At 39.8% G+C, this 21,193-nt stretch overlaps 1 protein-coding gene across 6 annotated transcripts; it reads right to left on the bottom strand.

Annotated features, from left to right (window-relative positions):
• Positions 1–260: 260 nt before the first annotated feature.
• LOC134535666 (uncharacterized) lies at positions 261–18,342 on the bottom strand. Of its 6 annotated transcripts, XR_010075674.1 has the most exons (8): positions 18,269–18,338; positions 17,141–17,210; positions 9,813–9,923; positions 7,717–7,818; positions 7,391–7,474; positions 3,962–4,114; positions 1,027–1,704; positions 261–750 (listed from the first exon to the last, which is right to left on the bottom strand). XR_010075674.1 is itself a non-coding variant. In XM_063374858.1 (7 exons), the coding sequence occupies exons 3-7, from the start codon at positions 9,909–9,911 to the stop codon at positions 1,636–1,638; spliced, it is 507 nt and encodes a 168-aa protein (XP_063230928.1). In that variant the 5' UTR covers positions 9,912–9,941; positions 17,141–17,210; positions 18,269–18,342; the 3' UTR covers positions 261–1,635. The 6 variants fall into 6 exon arrangements, 5 of the variants coding, with proteins under 5 accessions (XP_063230928.1, XP_063230927.1, XP_063230932.1 ...); XM_063374858.1 differs by having other exon boundaries at positions 261–1,704; positions 9,813–9,941; positions 18,269–18,342; XM_063374857.1 differs by having other exon boundaries at positions 261–1,704; positions 18,269–18,340.
• Positions 18,343–21,193: the final 2,851 nt, after the last annotated feature.

The raw sequence follows: 21,193 nt of genomic DNA, 5'->3' as shown, positions 1-21,193 counted from the left end.
TAGTATGACATGCGTAAGAACTGCAACTGCACATAAATAACTTAGTGGTTTTACAGATAATTTTTACAATTTTTACAATTTAATAGGTTTTTTATTATACAATTTTTCACTTTTCCAGCTTTGGTACATACAACAGGACACTCCAGCACTTAGTGCTCTTTTGCCTTAATATAATTTTAAATTTATTTACAGTTTCTATTTGAATAATTGAGAAAAAAACATGATTCAAATAAAAGGAAACATTTTAAAAAACCTTTTGCTTTGTTTTTTGGAGTCTTTTTTGGATTTAATGTCTTCGGTATGATAGTGCTTTAGGCAACACACAAATAATCATTCACCTTCGCACACAACTTCACACGTTTGTGTGACGTTATACGGACATACATCTCTGCAATTTGGTGTTAATGATAAATCACTTGGAAAAGGCTGCACAGAAAGCTGTTTGAAATAAATTTCGCCTTTCGTCACAGTTAAATAATCCATCTTATGGTATGAGTAATTCTTAGAAGTGATGATCCACTTTCACTAACGGATGTAACCTACAATGGCGTACATGGCCAAGAAAAGTTGTTTAACCAACCAAAACTTACTAAAATCAATTTTAGACGCACGACTACTACAAAAAAAAATATTGCTAGGCAGTAAACTGATTTTCTTTTACCTATAGTTTTTTTTTTTTGCGACACACTCTGACCGATTGTGTGCATGCGGAGTATGTAGTATCCATGCCACTGTCTCATTGGTAGAGACCTGTAAAATTCGCGGATTCATTTCGCGATGGGATAGGGTCCAAATACTTTTGACATTATTTTGCTTCAGTGATTGGGCCACAATTTATCTGAAGGACTCTGGGCCAATGAAAAATATTCAACAGAAGAATTAGCGAATCACGATAATTCCAGTCAACAGGTGTTACGAGTAGGTAACCAATCAGCCGATGTAATTTGCACGAGTGCATAGAGGATCATGGAGTCTATCTTTTAGGGATTTGAAATAGCGAATTTTACAGGTCTCTACTCATTGGACGTGAACTTAATTTTAACATAAAACTTTTTCTTTCTCAAACACGTACTGCTAGTCAATGGCAAAAAAAATATTTTAAATAATTATTTACAAGGAAGCATGTTTGATGCATGGTGTCCTTTAAGATATAAACCTTTCAGCAGATAGTTTATTAGCTTCATGCCGGTACGTTGTGGATGGCAGTCCATCGCTCGGTGCTACAGTCCGGGCCTCGGGAGAAATGTTAAAACTTTTCACTTAAAAATAACAAAGAACGCTCGTCGCAAATTATCCAGCGATCTTCGTGAATTTTCCGTTATCCTCGTGTATTTGCGAGTATTGAGTTCACACACTTTTGTTCATTGATAAACAATAATAATATTATTATATACAACTGAACATTGAAAAAAAAACTTATTTTTGTCTTCCGCGTGTGTTTTATCTTGTTTACAATACGTCACGCAGATCTCTGAAACCGACGTAGATTCCACGAACAAGCAGCTATCAAGAGCTTTGAAAATAACTGGTCGGTTTTTTGAGGTCGATTCTTGGTTGGAAAGTTGTCTGCTCTGGTGTTGGTCTGTTGGGCGTGGCGTGGCTGCTGATTCTTCTGTGCCCTCCTGGAGGTCGTCGCTAGGAGAAGCGAGGTCTCAGGGAATCCCGTAACTCCACACCGGCCCTGCGCGCGTTGTCGTACGAGTCCTGCAGACAAGAGCAGTGTTGTTAAACACCTGCAATGTTCGCAAACTTTCACGGCCATTGTCTGAAGTAGCTTGGCTTTTGGGTTGAAGCCGCGTCCTTGGCGAATAATTCACCGACGTTTCGGTCGCTATCATCAGGGAGCAGTTACCTACTGAGGTAACTAACTGCTCCCTGATGATGGCGACTGCAATGTCGACCGAAACGTCGGTGAATTATTCGCCAAGGACGCGGCTACAACCCAGAAGCCATGCTACTAAATACATACTACTTGGAAACACAAATCTTGTAGGTTTTTTTTTTTGTGTGTGTGTGAGGCATTTCGAGCTGTAATGGGGAGGAAAGACGTTATTGTAGCCCACTAAGGAGAAGAAAATAAATCCTCTCAAAATAATATCTCTGTAACCGTATGTAGCTAGGTTGCTATAATTGTGTTATTCTGCTCAGCTTTGTCTTTTTTTTTTTTTTTACATTTCTTTTAAAACCTGGAAGAGAGGAGTCCGTACCTCCCCCCTAGCTACATTTGGGTTGGACGAACTGAAGTTTATAGTCTGGCATTCGTCTTTGGCAATAAATTCCAAATGACCCGCCAGGAAGTTGGGCGCATCCATATCCCCACAGGCTCGGCCTGAACCCAGCAGCCCAGAAGAACACAAGTAGTTGGTAAATTAATAAAGTTATTGCCATGTGGCCTGGAATCTGTCTGGCAGTTCACGTGATGTCTTCCAAGTTTGGCCTCAATATGAGCTCTGTGGTGGTAGAAGAAACTAGTATAAAATATATAGTAGTGTAAAAAAGAGCTATAAAAAGATTAAAAGAAAATACAAAATTCATTAAATAAAGAAACATCTACTTAAAGCTCTAAGAAAATTAAAGGACCAAAATTTATAAAGTATAAATATAAATTATATATTTAATGAACTAAAAAATTAAATAAATATTCAGTATTTAGTATTAATGTGTATAAACATTTGTATATTATTAACGTTTTGATTTGGTAAAATAATCGATATAAATTTAATAAGTAATGAAAATTTAAAAACATTCTGAATTTTGATTCTAGTTAATTTTTTAAATTATTTATTAAATGATCATGTATAAATTTATCAATTACTAGCTGAAGTACCTGGCGTTACCTGGGCTGAACACAGGGTGATATATTGTCCGCGAGTTAAAAACAAAATGGATAGCGCTATATGACATTATGGTGGACATAGAGAAATGACACACCAATTTATGTTTGCATGTCTATGACCTATGATTTTCTGTTTACCCATGGTGATCGGTTGAACGATTTAGAAGTTGATTCGCTGCAGCGCCATCTAGCGGCGAAATACAAAAAAAAATAACTAGATTGCACAAAAACCTTCTGCATGAAAAAAAAATCCCTTCAATGTGCCAACTTTAACGGCGATCGGTCAAACGTTGTCTCACTTTATCGACGTCGTACATACCAACATCCGATTTTATGTGTGTAGATAATGCAAATAAATTATACATACGGGACCATAACCTCACTTTTATAAAAACACTTGAAAAAATTTATAAGCACGCTAATATACAAAATAATTATTTGAATCACATGACTCTGTATTCAGTATCAAGCACTGATGACTTAAAGGCACATATGTAATGTTTATCTCTCCCGGGGCTCGACTTTCTGTAAGCTTGTGGACATACGCCATTGCTAAGCGCATGTATGTCTGTAGAAGAAAACTACAAAAAAACACAAACCAAGCAAAAAAATTGCTGTTGTCAACAGGATATATACACCACATAATATTCCATAACAGGAATATGGTCAACAAACAAAGAAAAAAAAAAGAAAAATGGACTAAGAGAACGAAAAAAAAACCACAAATGATGAATTAAAACTCCAAAAAAATTGGTTGTCTGTAAAGTCGGTTAACGGACGATAGTTTAACGTGACAACGTCATAACAAAACATTGATGAAATTATAGTTTAGTTAAAGTACTAAATTTAAAAGCTACTTTTGAAAAGCCCGCCTTAGCCTATTTAATATAATAGTAGATCCATAGGCCAATCGAGCGGAAGAGAGATGGATGCGGCGCAAGCGTACAATGAGCATAACGGGACACAGCGTAACGGGGCAACGTGCGTAACGGGACACTTTTTTTCGTGCGTGCAGCCGGCGTTCATCGATTTAGTAGACGTTGTCGCGTCGAGAAATCCAGCACAGCAGTTGAAACGAGACAGGAACACAAGAAAACGGGGCTCGCAGAGCGACCAGGCACTCACGTTGATGGCGAGGCGGAACTCTCGTCGGAAGAGCCGCACCAGGCCGTACAGGTTCCTCCTGATGATGTCCAGAGCCTCCTGCCGCGTCAGGCGGTAGGGCGGCTCCGTGGTGCTGGCGCCCGCGTCAGCCGGCGTGGGAGGAGGAGGGGGTCCCTGCAGGCACGAGGTCCCTGCTTCGAGGTCCACCCCCGCGGCGCTGCGGCCTTGTGCGTGTGACCTCGTGGGCTCGTCCACAGAACTGAGGCACTGGCCTTCTTTCTATTCACTTCAATATGTTTACTCACCGGTCGATAGAAAACTGGAGGTAACAAGGGAGGGGGGGGGGGGGGTGTTGTCTGTAAAAGTCGGTTGACGGACGATAATTTCACGTGATAACGTCATAAAGAAAAAAACATTGATGAATAAATATGCATACTTTATTTTTTTTAATTTTCAAATATTATTCATACAGTTTTGTTTTTGCAAATTTAAATTTAAAATAATTTGTTTAAAAATATATATCACGAACAATTAAGTTAACCTGTTCGATTATTATAGAAGATTTTCCTCGCACGGTGGTCGGCCGGTTCTTCTTGCACGCTCGGCTCAGGTTGGAACGTGAGAATTTTTTTTTTTCGTGCGTGCAGCCTGGCGTTCATCGATTTATAAGACGTTATCACGTCAAAAAATTAAAACTATGATGAAAGAATTGCTACTAATTTTTACGCGTGAGAAGAAAAAATCGTCTTAATATCTTCATTACCGTTGGAGAGAAAACAATTGGCAATTTGGCGATTCTAGCCTCGACTCGTGTAAAGGTATCGTAAGGGGTAAAACGACAAAGAGAGAGAGAAAGAAAAAAAATATTACTCACTTCAAAAACCTACTCAGGATGTCACTAGTTATTTATCAATCAATAATGATTAATTAACAATAAATGTTACTCACTGTTGAAATACTCACAAAAAAAAAGAAAAACTGTGCGTGTTACTGTTTCTTCAAACAATTTTGCAATTTGGAACACGCCAAATCTCTCAAAGAGATATGAAATTCATGACAGTTAGTACTATATATGCGGGAAATGCAGGTACTGTCTCAACAGCGTTCTCTACGCTGCTGGTTGAACAAGGAATAACGCACGCTGGTAGCAAATATAAAATTCAAGTCATTCACAGCTTAATGTATAGGATACCTATATCTATTTTCTGAAACAAACTCATCCTCATACTGATTTATTCTTTCGTTCATCTATCTCTCTCGGTTCTTTTTTTATGGGGGACGTATCATTGCACAAAGAGGAGAACGAACTCGAGCCCAACAATATATACAGCAAAGTACTCTCTTTGTATCTATTTGGCTAAGTACGTATTCTCTGTTCTTTTAGCTTCAGAAACGTTTTACAATTTTTTCACGAAAACGTTGCGATAAAATTCGGTCTGGAAATTTTACTGTCATAGCGCCCAAAGAAGTTTCACTTCAAAAACACAGTATTTAGTTATCACTAAAAATTGAGCTACAGAACGCCTTTAAAGGTTTGCATTTCTCCAAATTTTCATTCCAATACTTTTTAAAATAAAATTTGTCCATTTAAAATTAATTAATATAAAAATTAAAGTTGTTTGGTAAATATATACTTTGGCCATATTTCCAGTGAATTGGTTTGGTTTATCATGTATTGTAAACAAAATTCAAAAACTAAATATGATAATTATATGTAGATATATATAATGTGATACATACCCATAAAACAAGAAAATAACAATCTATGTTTTAATATATTACCATTAAAGTGTTTTATTTGAACCTATAATCAGTATAATATAAAATAAGTTAGCTTTGTTGCAAAATATTGAATAAATGTTTGTTTAATAACGTTTGTTATTTCTAACATTAAAGTATTGTCAGGAATGAATACACAACATTTTCCCAGAGACAACTTTAATTTTGGGATGTGGGAAAAGTCATGCAATAAGCAGAACTGTTAATTTAAGGTGACCTTTAAAAACTCAAAACTAACTGCGGATTAACTATACCCGTGCTTGGTTGGTAAAATAATTGAACAAACAGTGTTTAAAAACCAAAACAAACATAAAAAGCTTATATTCACATACAAATGTTAATCAAAGCCTTCAAAACACTGTTAGTCTTGCTTCCTGAACCATTAAGTGTATAAGAAACGGTTGAACTTCTCAAAGTTATTGGCAAATGATGTAAGATTTGGTTGTGTGTTTAAAGCAGTCACTCGACAATTTCCTGTAAAGGCGGTGTGGTGTCTCTCATGGCAGTTGTGTTTTGCAAATTGCAGACTTCAAAAGCCGCAGGAGTGTGTTTTACTCACTGAGTAGACTATGGCACTAAGTACTTTATGCAAGATGAATTATTAAACATGGAAATGTTAATTTTAGTCTATCAGTCAGATTTATACCCTCCCCTTTGAGCTTTGCAATACAGCTTTATATATAATTACTTGTTACCAGCATGAAGCTCTCGAACAACATTCAGAATTAATGATTACGTTTGTCTCCTCGTGGTTTCTCAGCAACGTGCAATGGATATTATGAAGAGTGAAAGCCACCAGATAAGCTGTCCCTTATCAAATATTATTTATTCATGTACTGAAAAAATAATAATAACTATTTTATGTGTCTTATAATTACAGACAAAGCAAAGGTTCCGACCAATTCGTTGCACCGTTTTTTATGAATATCTTCATGATAATGACAGTAAAAATTTAAAAGTAAATAAATGTGCATGCGTAACGAACTAACATCCCACATAGTAGGTATTTCATGAGCTGAAATCTCAGGTCACTAAAGTGCAAAACTTCCCACTCCGCTACTCACACACTGCTGTCCTGTAAAGAGTGTAATGTGTAAGCAGGCCAGCAGTTCTACTTCGATTTGCCTTTCTGCACTATTTATCAAGAGCACAAGTATTTGTGTTCAAGAAAAACTTGCGAACCAGCGCTCGGAATGATTCACTATGTTCTCGTTACAGATGAACCAGGTTTCATAAGTTTACACAAGAATGTAATTTTAATCGTGTTTACGTTGATTCTCAGATTGACGACGCAAAGGTGCAACATAAATGTTTGGACAAAAATAACTTCAGTTTTTAACAGCGATTCTCACATAAGCCAGCACATTTGGGTATGATAGCCTAACGAAAACAAACTATTGTTCGTCATCACGACACGGCGACACCGCGACACCGCGACAACGCAACACCGCGACACCACGACAACGCGACACCGCGACACCGCGACACCGCGACACCGCGACACCGCGACACCGCGACACCGCGACACCGCGACACCGCGACAACGCGACACCGCGACACCGCGACAACGCGACACCGCGACAACGCGACACCGCGACACCGCGACACCGCGACAACGCGACACCGCGACACCGCGACACCGCGATACCGCCTAGATCTCATGCCACTTACCTGAAGCTGCAACATGGGCTTCACATTCGACTCTTGGATGAAGCCCGTGATGTTCCTGAAGGCTTGAACCACGTCACTGGCGGTCTGAAACAACCAGAGCATCTGCGAAAACCTGGGGAAACATCTGCAGCTGTAATTCACCCAACGCCGTCTGAGAATTCAGAAGTCAAAATTTTTCTAAAATACTTAGCACCCATAGCTGACCTTAAATTTTATCAAACATTGACTGGTTTACCAAACATCTTTCTAGCAAAAATTATATTAAGTAATGATTTATAATTTATTGCCATCCTGTGAAGGGACAGAAGGGGGGGGGGTGGACTCACCCCAAACACCAGCTGCCAGAGAGCTCGCAGCACGCCCAGTCTCCTGCCGCCTGCAGCTGTCTGTCTCCGCGACCTGCTGCTGTCCGGCCTGTCAGCTGCGCCCTGGGACACGCGAGCAACTGCTGACAGCTGGTCCAGAACCAGTCTCGTCTCTCTACTCGTCCTCGCCCTGACACTGTGCCCTCGGGAAACCCCCTTGTCAGCGCGCGAGCCCTGCTCTGGTACCGAACCTACCACATTTCTCTACTTACTTTTTATCTCGAGGAAATAGTGCCTCCTTAACTGTCAATAGACTAATAATTTTTAAATTGTAAATTGGTAAGTACTACTAAAGCACTTTAAAAAAAATATAGGTTCCTTTTGGAGGAATCTACTTTATTGAAAACGCAACAAATCTACCAAATTTATCTACTTACTTTGCATAATGCTCTGTGTATCAAGGAAATAGTGTTTATTTTACTGTAAATTTTTTAATAATTTTAATGGTAAACTGGTAAATACTACAGAATCACATTTAATAAATATATGTTATTTTTGGAGGGATCTACTTTATTGAAAACGAAGGAATCTACCAAATGCATCTACTTACTTTGCACAATGCTCTGTTTATCAAGGAAATAGTTTTTCTTTTACTGTCAATAAACTAATAATTTTGAAACGGTAAACTGGTAAGTATTAATAAAGCACATAAACAAAATATAAAAATTATTTTTTGAGATATACGTTTTTGGAAACGTAAATAATATATGTTGTCGGTGTCCACAAAACCCTAATAATTGGTTTATTTACTTTTCCCCCCGTGACTAACTTACTTGAAATGTGTATGCTTACTTTTTTTACAAATGCTATTGCATGAAATCACATAAGACTTAGGCGTCCTCACATGAGTGGGAGGGTGAATGTTGTCCATTAGGATACCACATGAAGTATTGCAACTTCTAAGCAGCTTTTGATGATTTCACATATCAGCCTGTTTAGCATCATGCAAGTTAAACTGCAGTGACGATCCGATGCCAAAATTAATTTGCCAAAGAACATAAATATGGTATTGAAAACCAAGATAAAAAAAACATGGCCTAGAACTTTCAACACATATATATGATACCGTGAAATTGAGGAAGGGGGAAGAATATGCCACATAAACGATTTGTAACTTTTTTCCAACAGGATCTCCCAAAAACCTTTTAATGCTTTTAACTTGAAGTGTTACAACTAGGTCTAGTTCAATAGCAAATTGCAGGGCATTGTCGCGCTATAAAAGGAATTCAGGCAAGTTCTAGCTAACTCTGAACATAGTACAGTATGTTCATAAAAGAATTTCCCGGTTATAATATTTAATGGCATCAACTATAAGTGTTGTAGAGTGTTCGTTCAAGATCACAATTATGGAGTAAATTATATATGCGCATACTTTGTTGTTTTTTCGCTTGCAACGCGAAATAATAGCTCTTTTCCAATTAGTAGATGGTAAACCTGTAAACTTTATTTGCCAACAGGATAAACCCTCTCCCCATTGGAACCTCTTTGCACGAGAGTGGTTGAACGTCGAAGTCCTGACCGTTGGATTGGAGACGACAGAGCTTTTTTTTTTTCGCTGGCCTCCAAGTTCACCTGACGTAACGCCACGCGATTTTATTTTTCCTTTGGGGCTTCATAAAATATCGTGTCTACGTTCCGCCGCTACCTAATTATTTGCCAGATTTGAGACATATAATTGAATAGGTTATTTCTTCCATTACTCTATGGAAGTGTTAACCAGAGTGTGGGAAGAATAATTGGACTTTAAGTTTGGACGTGTGCCGTATAACCCAAAAGTTGCACACATTGGACATTTGTAAGAAAGAAAAAAATAGGCTAGTTTGAATTTAATTTGCTTTGTGATTTGTTGTAAATGGTCTAAATTTAACTGAAGTAAATATGCCATTGAAACTGGGAGATTCTTTTATGGACATTCTGTATGACTTGGTGTTCCTGGGAGCTGGAGGTAAAATGACCATCCGGCGGTGTAAGCAGGAGCACCACGGGAAAACCCCAGAGGGCGACCACGTCTTGTCAGGTGAAGCACAGGGCCAGGGTCGGCATGGATGACTACTCGCCTGCCGGCCGGAGGAGCTGCGTGGTGATTGGCTCTCGGGCAGAACCAGGCACACCACCCCCAGCGCCAGGACGAGCAGGAGTGCCAACCTCTTCAGCATGGCGCCCTGCTACTGCAAGGTTGAGATCAGCTAGCATTGGGAAAACATAACAGCAACACATGTAGAACCTCGTCATCCACAACCACGCATGATGCGGTGATTGAAGATTTGTTGTATTTACTGTACAATACACGGCGGAAAGTAATTGTGATATACTACATTGTTCAAGCAATTCCCGCTTTAAAAAAAACACCAACGTAATTGTACGGATCAGTGACTCGCAATTAAAAAATATATATTTTGGTTTCGAGGTTAGAATTGATAATTTTAAATAATCAACATAATGTATCGGAAACTTAATTAATGTTAACAAATAGCTATGTTGGCAGGCTGCTGATCAGTTGTCGCGGTATAGAAATAAGATATTTCTAATATTTACCAACGCTACCAATATATGTCGGATACTTCAAGAAATTTCATTCGTCAACATTAATGCATAACAATTCAATTGTTAACCGATTTCACGTAGGTCGTGTTCATAGTCATTCATGTAAATATCCGCCTTATGTGCTACAATCATGCGCACTCGATATTCATTAAATATTCAATAACCAAGTTTGTACGGGTATGACGAAAAATATTCTCCTTAAGAATATGATAGAACGTGTTTATTTTTATGAAATATACGAAATAAATGTATTACGAAACATAAATTATTTCTTAATACTAAGTACGGATTAAAGAACCAAATTTATGCACTTAAAGTTCATGTGTAACGTTAATACAAAGATAATTAACTCACAGATTGTTGGCATAGTATGTACATGAAAATTTTATGAAGTGTTGGTTAGAAAGACGTGTGTGTGATGTTAGTGATACGTGTTAGTGAAGTTTGGTAACTGCGACCTACTAAATCTATTACAAAACTCTTCATTCTTTCTTACTCTGCTCAGTTTCGTTCCCACTGATGCAACGAGGGTGTTGTCAGACTCCAGGATAGCCTTAATGACGCGCGATATCACTGGATCTAGTTCCACACGCCTGGCTCCCAGCTGGGCCCGTGGCTGCCAGCTGGGCTCCACTTCTCTAATACAAGACTGCTCAACTGCTCGATTACTCCACTGGTAGACTGCTCGACTGCTCGATTACTCGACTGGTAGACTGCTCGACTTCTCAACTGCTGGACTGATCAACTACTCGATCACTCGATTCGTAGACGGCTCGGCTTCTCGACTGCTAGACCGTTCAACTGCCCGATTGCTCGACTTCTCGACCACTAGACTGATCAAATGCTCGATCACTCGACTGATAAATTTTTCGAATTCTCAATTGCTAGACCGCTCAACTACTCGGTTGCTCGACTGGTATACTGCTCGACTTCTCGATTGCTAGACCACTCAACTACTCGATTGCTCGAATCGTAGACAACTCGACTTTTTGACTGCTGGACTGCTTAACTGATCGATTGCTCGACTGGTAGACTGCTCGACTTCTTGATTGCTAGACCGCTCAACTACTCGATTGCTCGACTCGTAGACTACTCAACTCCTCGATTGCTAGACCGCTAAACTACTCGATCGCTCGAACCACAGATGGCTCGACTTCTCGACTGCTAGACCTATCAGCTGCTCGATTACTCGACTGATAAAATTTTCGAATTATCGATTGCTATACCGCTCAACTACTCGATTGCTCGACTCGTAGACGGCTCGACTTCTCGACTGCTCGACTGGCGGACCGCTCGGCCACGCCACGCGACCCGGGAGGACGCCATGTGGTCATCTCCGCGGTCAGTAATCCTGCCCCTCCCTCCGCGTGGACGCCGGTTCTGGCCGAAAGAACTGAAACACAGCTTTCACTTTCCGTGCGACCGCGGCGCCGCGTCGCTGATAAACCGGCCGGTGCAGGACCGCGCCGTGACGCAACGAGGAAGACATGTCTGCCCGTGCAGCCGCCGATACGAGCCGCGCTTGCACAACCCTAGTGGCCACCGCAGGGTCGGGTCAGTGACCCCGAGGGTCACGCTGCGGTCATCCTGCGGGGAGAGGGCAGCATGCAGGAAGTGAGCAGTCTCCGCAGCCGGCAGGGGCGAGTCGAGGCCACGTCTCTTGGGACGTCAAGCTCAGGAGTGGGGCGTTCGATTATAACATCGGGCAAGCGATAGTGAAGCGACGTTACGGCACTGTCCCCCCCTTTTCCTTCGTTTACGCTGAAACTACCTTTCCGCTAAAATCACATTTTAATGAATATAATTTAGGGATGGGCCAATGAAATCCAAAAAAGCCTCAGATCCCATTAAAACCTATAGTAGTTGAAGGATTCGATATTCGAGGAAAGAGATTCCAAGGGAAGTATTAGAGAAAATATAGTAAATTATTTATTTTTTATAGTAAATTATTTATTATTTGTAAGACGCCAAAGGCGCTCGTTAAAAATCTAAAATACACAAATTATTTATTTAAATTATAATTTATTATATAACTGTGATAATGATAATTATTTCTGATGTATAGGGGCCTATATGAAATGATAAAAAATAAATTTTATTATTGAAGAACCTCTTCGAAAACCACATTGCGTGTTAATTGTCTCTGATCATTCAGTAGTATTTATTCCTCGCTGTGGATCCAGCTCAATACAGCGTGGGAGATGGAGGGTGAGGGGGGGGGGGGTAGTGTCGCTGGTACGCGGCGCGTGAAAGCGCGCGACCCGGGCGTGTCGCGACTGCCGACTGTCGCTCCACTCTGCGGGCACTTCCGGAACTGCGTCGCCCGCCGGCTGCTTTCCCTTCATTGTTTCATTGTCGTTGAAGCGAAGCTTCTTCGGGCTCGATCAGAGCCGAAGTTCAAGGCCGAATTTCAATGCAAACGTTTTCGTGAAACATTGCCTTCAGACGTTTCTGAAGTGAAAAGGACAGAGAATAGGTACTTGTCCAAAGATAGATAAAGAGAGCACTATGTGATATATGTTGCTGGTTTTTTTTTTCGTTCTCATCTTTGTGCGATGATTCGTCCCCCCCCCCCCCCCCCCCAAAGAAAAAATATATAACCGAGAGAGATAGATGAACGAAATAATAAGACAGAAAATTTTGGCATATATTTTCTCAGAAAATAGATATAGGTATCCTATACAGTTAGCTGTGAATTCCTTGAATTTTATATTTGCTACTAGCGCGCTCGCGTTATATCTTGTTCAACCAGCAGCGAAGAGAGCGCTGTTGAGAAATTCCCTGCATTTCCCGCATATATATCACTACCTGTTAGAATTTAATATTGCGTCCAGAGATTTTTTGGCCTGTTCCAAATGGAGGAAATGTTTGAAGAATCAGTAACAAGCACAGTTTTTTCTTCATGGAGTGAGTATTTCAACAGTGAGTAGTATGTATTGTTAATCAATCATTTTTTATTGGTCAATAATTATTGATATCCTGAGCAGTTATGAAGCAATGAGTAATAATTTTGTAGATTCATGTTTATTTCTCTCTTTCTTTCGTTTTATCCCTTACGACGTACCTAAATGTCGAGGTTTCAATTTCCAAAGAAGTTTCACTTCTTTTACGTGCATTGAGCTACACGTCGCTACTAAGCAGAGTATTTTACTGCAGATGTATCACTATAGCTCTCTAGAATTTGTTCTTGAGTCCTAAATGTTCTCATCAGATATTTCCTGAACATAACTTTCCAGCTGCTATCTTAATTATGAACAATTGCGTGGTTTTTTTTACAGCTTTTAAATAATATTTTCAAACAACTGTTGAGAGAAGTTGAGACGAAACATAAAATGCAAGAGAGCTACCATGATTTATTTACAGGAAGAAACCTCAAAAAAAGGAATAACAAGAAAATGAAACAACCTGCATTACGTAAATGAAAAGGATGTCCGCAATTTCCTTAGATTTTTTTTTAATTTTAGGCACACTTTTTTTTAACTTAAAGTTTCACTAATTTACAAATACAAAAGATAAATTACCCTTTCATTGTTATTGTGATTTTCGTATAATATAGCTTATTGCAAATAATAAAAGTTATGTTACTGTTATAAACAATCTGTCATTAACTAACATGTATCTTGAAATTTTAACTCCTTAAAAACTAAGTTGTTAAACATAGACTATTGAATTTCGTTTCTATAATTTTCTTTCAAGTAAATTTTGTATTTACTGTTTCAAATAACTTGTTTTCAGTGTAAGAGAGTATACATATCAGTTTGCGACTTACATATTGAACCAGTCCGTTTGATACTTAAATGATTGATGTGTCACCTCCAGACATGCTCGTAGAGCAAAAGGTGATCGATGCACGCCCTCATAAGGGCGAAACAACAGTTGCTCTTAAGGGACCTGTCTAGTTAGAGGTGTGTTTGTGTTAGTGGTTCTTCCAGTGCAATATCGCCTTTAGGCACAAAACGCAGTCTTCTCGTCGCGCATACAGACTACTGTGGAATTTTGAGGGGCAACAAATACATTAATGGCTGAGAAATAAAGCTAAAGGAGTGTACTGAAAGTTACTTTAAATGCTTTCAAGAATCTGTAGCGAGTGTTTCACGACTGAAAATTATTTTAAAACGCGGGTTTTATCAATTTTACTCTTTAAAAAATACAGTTTGAAAAGAAAATATGGAAACAGAACTTAAGTGCATCTCGTAGACAGTCAGCACTCGGATATCTCGAGTAGTTTTCAAATCCCATGGATACTTCTGAAGCCCTCGCACCGTGTGTGTGAGCGGGTGGGCGGGCGCCTTAATCGGAATCAGTCGTCAAACAGGAACCCAACTGGAACGTGCTATAAGTATAGTCGTGGGTGGTTTGGGCGGGAAAAGGAACACCGGTTTTACGTCCCAGCCACGCGACGGTACACTTTCCTGGCCGGTGGGTATGGTGTGCACTGTTCGCTCCGAGTGTACTCTCGAGTTGTGCACACCTCGCCGTGAGATATTCTGGACGTCAAGTTGCTGGGTGTATTCAGGCGCATGTGCACAAAAATAATTACCTAATAATGTAACGATTTTTAAATTAAAATATAAAATAAAACTTTAACTGACAGGTAATATAACAATTACGAGATTTAAAAGCACAATTTTTTTATGTGAAGTAAAGGTAAAACCTTTTTTCAGATGTATACTGTCGGCGAGCTGTTGCTGAAGTAGTGCTTCAGGAAGTGGTGCTTCAGGAAGTGGTGCTTCAGGAAGTAGTGCTTCAGGAAGTGGTGCTTCAGGAAGTAGTGCTTCAGGAAGTTGTGCTTCAGGAAGTAGTGCTACAGGAAGTGGTGCTTTAGGAAGTAGTGCTTCAGGAAGTGGTGCTTCAGGAAGTAGTGCTTCAGGAAGTAGTGCTTCAGGAAGTGGTGCTTCAGGAAGTAGTGCTTCAGGAAGTAGTGCTTCAGGAAGTGGTGCTTCAGGAAGTAGTGCTACAGGAAGTGGTGCTTTAGGAAGTAATGCTTCAGGAAGTGGTGCTTCAGGAAGTAGTGCTACAGGAAGTGGTGCTTTAGGAAGTAGTGCTTCAGGAAGTGGTGCTTCAGGAAGTAGTGCTTCAGGAAGTGGTGCTTCAGGAAGTGGTGCTTCAGGAAGTAGTGCTTCAGGAAGTAGTGCTTCAGGAAGTGGTGCTTCAGGAAGTAGTGCTACAGGAAGTGGTGCTTTAGGAAGTAGTGCTTCAGGAAGTGGTGCTTCAGGAAGTAGTGCTTCAGGAAGTGGTGCTTCAGGAAGTGGTGCTTTAGGAAGTAGTGCTTCAGAAAGTGGTGCTTCAGGAAGTGGTGCTTTAGGAAGTAGTGCTTCAGGAAGTGGTGCTTCAGGAAGTAGTGCTACAGGAAGTGGTGCTTCAGGAAGTAGTGTTTCATGAAGTGGTGCTTCAGGACGTGGTGTTTCAGGAAGTGGTGCTTCAGGAAGTAGTGCTTCAGGAAGTGGTGCTTCAGGAAGTGGTGCTTCAGGAAGTAGTGCTTCAGGAAGTAGTGCTTTAGGAAGTGGTGCTTCAGGAAGTTGTGCTTCAGGAAGTAGTGCTACAGGAAGTGGTGCTTTAGGAAGTAGTGCTTCAGGAAGTGGTGCTTCAGGAAGTAGTGCTTCAGGAAGTAGTGCTTCAGGAAGTGGTGCTTCAGGAAGTAGTGCTTCAGGAAGTAGTGCTTCAGGAAGTGGTGCTTCAGGAAGTAGTGCTACAGGAAGTGGTGCTTTAGGAAGTAGTGCTTCAGGAAGTGGTGCTTCAGGAAGTGGTGCTTCAGGAAGTAGTGCTTCAGGAAGTGGTGCTTCAGGAAGTAGTGCTACAGGAAGTGGTGCTTTAGGAAGTAGTGCTTCAGGAAGTGGTGCTTCAGGAAGTGGTGCTTTAGGAAGTAGTGCTTCAGGAAGTGGTGCTTCAGGAAGTAGTGCTTCAGGAAGTAGTGCTTCAGGAAGTGGTGCTTCATGAAGTGGTGCTTCAGGACGTGGTGTTTCAGGAAGTGGTGCTTCAGGAAGTAGTGCTTCAGGAAGTGGTGCTTCAGGAAGTAGTGCTTCAGGAAGTGGTGCTTCAGGAAGTAGTGCTACAGGAAGTGGTGCTTTAGGAAGTAGTGCTTCAGGAAGTGGTGCTTCAGGAAGTGGTGCTTCAGGAAGTAGTGCTTCAGGAAGTGGTGCTTCAGGAAGAGTTTTAAGACACTCAGCAGCTAAGGATCCCGTGACCTCACAGACTGTAGTGGACTCCAGGGCTTCAGAGAAGTAATGGGCTATGTCATATCGCAAGGTCCAGTCTGGTTTCCGCCAGGAATGACTTCGGGAAGCATAAATCCAAACGGCCGCACCCCGGAAGGCAAGGCGATAAGTTCGACCACCGGGCCGTCTCGTATTGTAAGGACGCCCTAAGGCACATTCATGGAGCTGAGCTTTTGGCACCCCCTTCAAGGAAGTAGTTGCAGGCTGGTCAGATTGGTTTCTGCGGTTAGTTTTATTCAGTGCGTAACACTACCACCTGGCCGCAAATTAAATTTCGTTCCTTAACGGGAGTTAAGGAGCCTAGTAATCACTCATAGGTAGAGACCGGAAAAATTCCCGAATTTATTTCGCGATAGGCTAAAACACAAATAGTTATACCTCAGTGCTGCCCCTGCTATTGGCTCACAACTCACCTGGGTTACTGTGGGCCAATGAAAGCTTTATCGAATCACAGGCTGCTACGTTGGGACGTCTCACAAGACAGCAGCCAATGAGTGGGTGACATTTGACCGAGTGTACGTAGAACTATGGAGTTCATCCTAGAGGTCATTGAACCCGCGAATTTTTCTGGTCCCTACTCATAGGTAGTCAGGAAACTTCGTGGTAGCAGCCTAAAAGGCACGTACCTGCTCAATCAAGCGTGAGACTTCCTTGGAGTGCGGGAAACGTCATCTTGTTGAACCCTCCAGCAGATACCTGTGGTGGGAGAAGAAATGACAGGTAACATGTATTTTTAAAAAAGTCCCACGACTTGGCGGCAGAGTGCGTGCTCTCGAGCTGTGCTATCACTGGTTATCACTACACTAGCTTCCTCCCTGGGCAAGATCTCAAACCAAAACCTTTCCCGACAACACCCCAGATCACCACCACACGTATTCTAAACAGTAAATGGTAAATGAACAGATTTATTTTTCAGTCATTTCCTTTATTTTAATCATCCAAAGTCGGATAGTACGTGAAAAATACAAGGTTTTTTTTTATATTAGACGTTATACATGTATTTATCTTGATTACAAATAATTAAGTTAATCTGCCCTCCGATGTATATATTTGTGTTCTAACAAAACAATATTCAAATAAATATTTAAAGTAAATATTACTGCGCTGGTTAACTGTCGCCGCACTCCCCCCCCCCCCCCACCCCCCCCCCCCCCCCCCCCCCCCCGCGTTTCGTTCCTGGAGAGAAGCAGTAGCACACAGCCGCCTCAAGTCTCGCGTGGACGACCTGCTGAGGTTGGTATATATATATATATATATATATATATATATATATATATAAACTTACGCATAAGTAAGTAAAATATTTTTTTTTACGATACTATGTCTTGCAATTTATGTGTTAAAAATTGGACAGGGAAAAAAATATTTATGATGTTATTGAATAATCCCAATATTAAAACAACGTAAAAACCAAGTAAATAATGATTTCTTTGAATGATTCTTCCATTAGGAAAGATTTATTTAAAATGTGTTTTTATACACGCCATTGCCTATTAATTGCACGAAATTATCTGCGCGGTCTATGCACTTAACTTTTGACATCGGCTGATTTTTTCTCTCGTTCTCTGCGTTTGCGTATTCGTATTTTTTTTTTTTTTTTTTTTTTGGTTCGTTAATGGAGTTTCTATGTGACATTCGCTGTAGCCAGAAAAAATGTAGTATGACCGAAAAAAGAAACATTATACGTGATACTGAAAGTTCTGTGGGATTCACATGTGGACCAATGACGTGGACGCGAGGCTATAGGTACTCACGCGTGTTGCGGGTCCTCCCATGGGCGTGGCAGGAGAGGAAGGCAGTGATCCCACCGCGGCGCGCCAGCGACTATCCTGGCCGCTAGCACGGCGCCGGAGGTAGCCCCGCCCCCTCCACGCCGAGCGCCCCACTCCTCGCAGCCACGTGGCGCTAACCCGCCCGCCGTGGGAGCATTGCTGCAGGGAAGCCCGAGATGTCCATCAAGTTCTGTCCCTGCCCGAACACGCCCGAATATTCACCTTCGGCCAACCTCAGGTTCATTCATATATATTTATATTTCTCTGTTTATTTTAATGTAGCTATACTAACCGAACTAACCGCCCATAATGTTTTAGTGTAGCTAACCTAACCGACCACTTTTGATATTCGAATACATTTTCCTGCGCGAAAATAAAACAAATCCCGAGGTTGGCCGAAGGTGGATATTCGGGCGTGTTCGGGCAAGGACAACACTTGATGTATATCTTATGTTTCTCGTTGCTGCCTCCCTTCCTATAGGCCTACTTCTGCGCGCGCGCTAGAGGCGGTACTCACTCAACACTAACTTAATTTAATTTTTTTTTTTTTTTTAAAGGGGGGTTTGTTTACGGACGATAATTTTACGTTATAATGTCATAAGAAAAAATTGAAAAATGTGCATACTTTTTTAATTTTCAAATATTATTTACAGTTTTTTTGAAAATTGAATTCAAATAATTCGTTTGAATATAATTACGAATATATTAGTTTTAGAAATAAACTGAAATCAAATCAACGTCAGTAAATTGTTAATTTGAAATGACGAAATTGGACGAATAATTTTTTTTTAATTGCTGCTTTCAAAAAGCCCGCCTCAACCTGTTTGATATTATAGAAGATTTTCTCGCACGGTGGTTGGCCGATTCTTGCTCTCTCGGCTCAGGTGGAACGTGAAAATGAGTCATGCTTTTTCGTGCGTGCAGCCGGCGTTCATCGATTTATAAGACGTTATCACGTAAATAATTAATAGAAGTGAAATAATAAAAGGACTCGTGTATACGGCTGGTAAAGTATAAATTCAATCCAATCAAAAATTACTCTTTATTCAATAGTAATGTAAACATATGTATAAAATAAATTACTCATTTCAGAATGATAATCTAGATAAATATTAATTAAGAATGAAAGTCAATAAATATGCTGTATGTTTATACTTATTTAAAATTTTAATTATTTATTGAAATATTACTATGCTTATTAATAAGCGTGCTTAGAGGAAATATTTTTAAAAAAATGTGTGCTTGCACAAAATATAAAAATTTAATATTATGCGCCTGATTTTGTAAGTGCAGCTAGGAATATTCGGTTATTGTTTCCGGAAACGTATTTCATATATGCGAAAAAATAACCATGTCATTGATTTTTACACATTTACCATACATTTCTTACAATATTACAAACTATTTCTCGACAACTGGTTTTCAAAGGACTATTTTGTAAAAGTTTAAACAAACAAATATCTGCTTGGCTCCAGTGAGTTGACGATGACCCAAAATATTATTTGATGCTTATGTTGACAGTCAGGCGCGGAGTTATGCTGTAGTGTCTTTGGGGGCAATTTTTTATAGTAAACTACTTAAAGTATTCGAATTATATTTCTGTACAGAAAGAGAAAGAAAGCAAACGAATATGTCAAATGCCTATCTTCCAGATTTTTCACGTCTGGTAGAAATTTTGTTTTTGACGCGGCTGAAATGGGCATTTTCAAAAGTTTACTCCATCTTGGATTTCAAGGTGCAGCCAGTGGAATGACGTTTCTAATATTTTGGCAGGCATCATCAGGAATGCCAACTGCAGAGCGAAAGTTCGGCGCGCCAGACACGCGAAAGGCAGGTTTCGTCTACAAAACAATGGTGACGAAAGCCTACAATTTGCTTTAATCTCCATGCTGATTCATCTCGGAAACTTTCAACCGAGTATCAGCGTTACTATCCCAGCGCTCCGCGCTGATATTTGTCAAAAACTTCCCAATGATTCAAACACAGATATCCACCGTCGCTCGCAGCAAATGGAAGTACAAACATGACATTCTTAGCCACTTACATTAGCTGTATTTAAATACACAGGGCATAGCAAACACACACACAACCCATCATCCCTTAGCAATGCAGCCACAACGAAAAGGACGCATTCCTAAAGGATGGATGGTTTCCGAATACTTTTATTGCAAGCACCACCTATTGACAGTTGGTCTTACTTAGCTATTTCGAGTCGTGACATCTGCAAATATTCAGTAAAACGTAAATAACAACGACCAGTTAAAAAATATATATTGTAACGTGAATGTTATGAATGTAAGCTATCTAAATTAAAAGTTAATTATGAATTTCTAAATATAAAAAATACTGTATGCGATCATTAATTAACTCTACGTGTTTAAGATCACCTTTCCGTTATTTTTACTAACGTTTTCATTAATGTTTATTACTTACACTTTTAACGTTTTAAACAGATATTATACTAAAAAAAAACTGAAGTAACATTATACACAAACAAAATAAAACACGAGTCCGAAGTAATAGACTTAAAAATTTTATGTTTTTAATTAAAACTTAGTTTAAAAATTATTAAGAAATTTAGATAAATTAATTTTGAGTTAAGTTTATGTAAAATTGTCCGGAAAAAATTTCAGCCCTAGCAAGAAGTAGATAGTAGCAGTTAATTAAAATAAAGTATTATTTTGTGTCATCGATTTATTTTATATTAGTTGTTTGTCAAAAAATGTTTTTTTTTAAAGCATGAAAATGCAATAATGTTTTTATAATATTGTAAATAAGATAAGAGGTGATGACATATCGCACGCCCCTACGAGACCGTGTCAGAGCGAGTAAACTTTCATTTCACTGAGCGAGTTGCTAGCTACTCGCTTACAACCTGACTCGCCAAGGTGTATTCACGCAAGTTCG

Source organism: Bacillus rossius, chromosome 10 (genome assembly GCF_032445375.1).
Source record: "Bacillus rossius redtenbacheri isolate Brsri chromosome 10, Brsri_v3, whole genome shotgun sequence".
Taxonomy (NCBI): Eukaryota; Metazoa; Arthropoda; class Insecta; order Phasmatodea; family Bacillidae; genus Bacillus; species Bacillus rossius.
The sequence above is the reverse complement of the archived record's forward strand: the minus strand, read 5'-3'. Positions and strand labels throughout refer to the sequence as shown.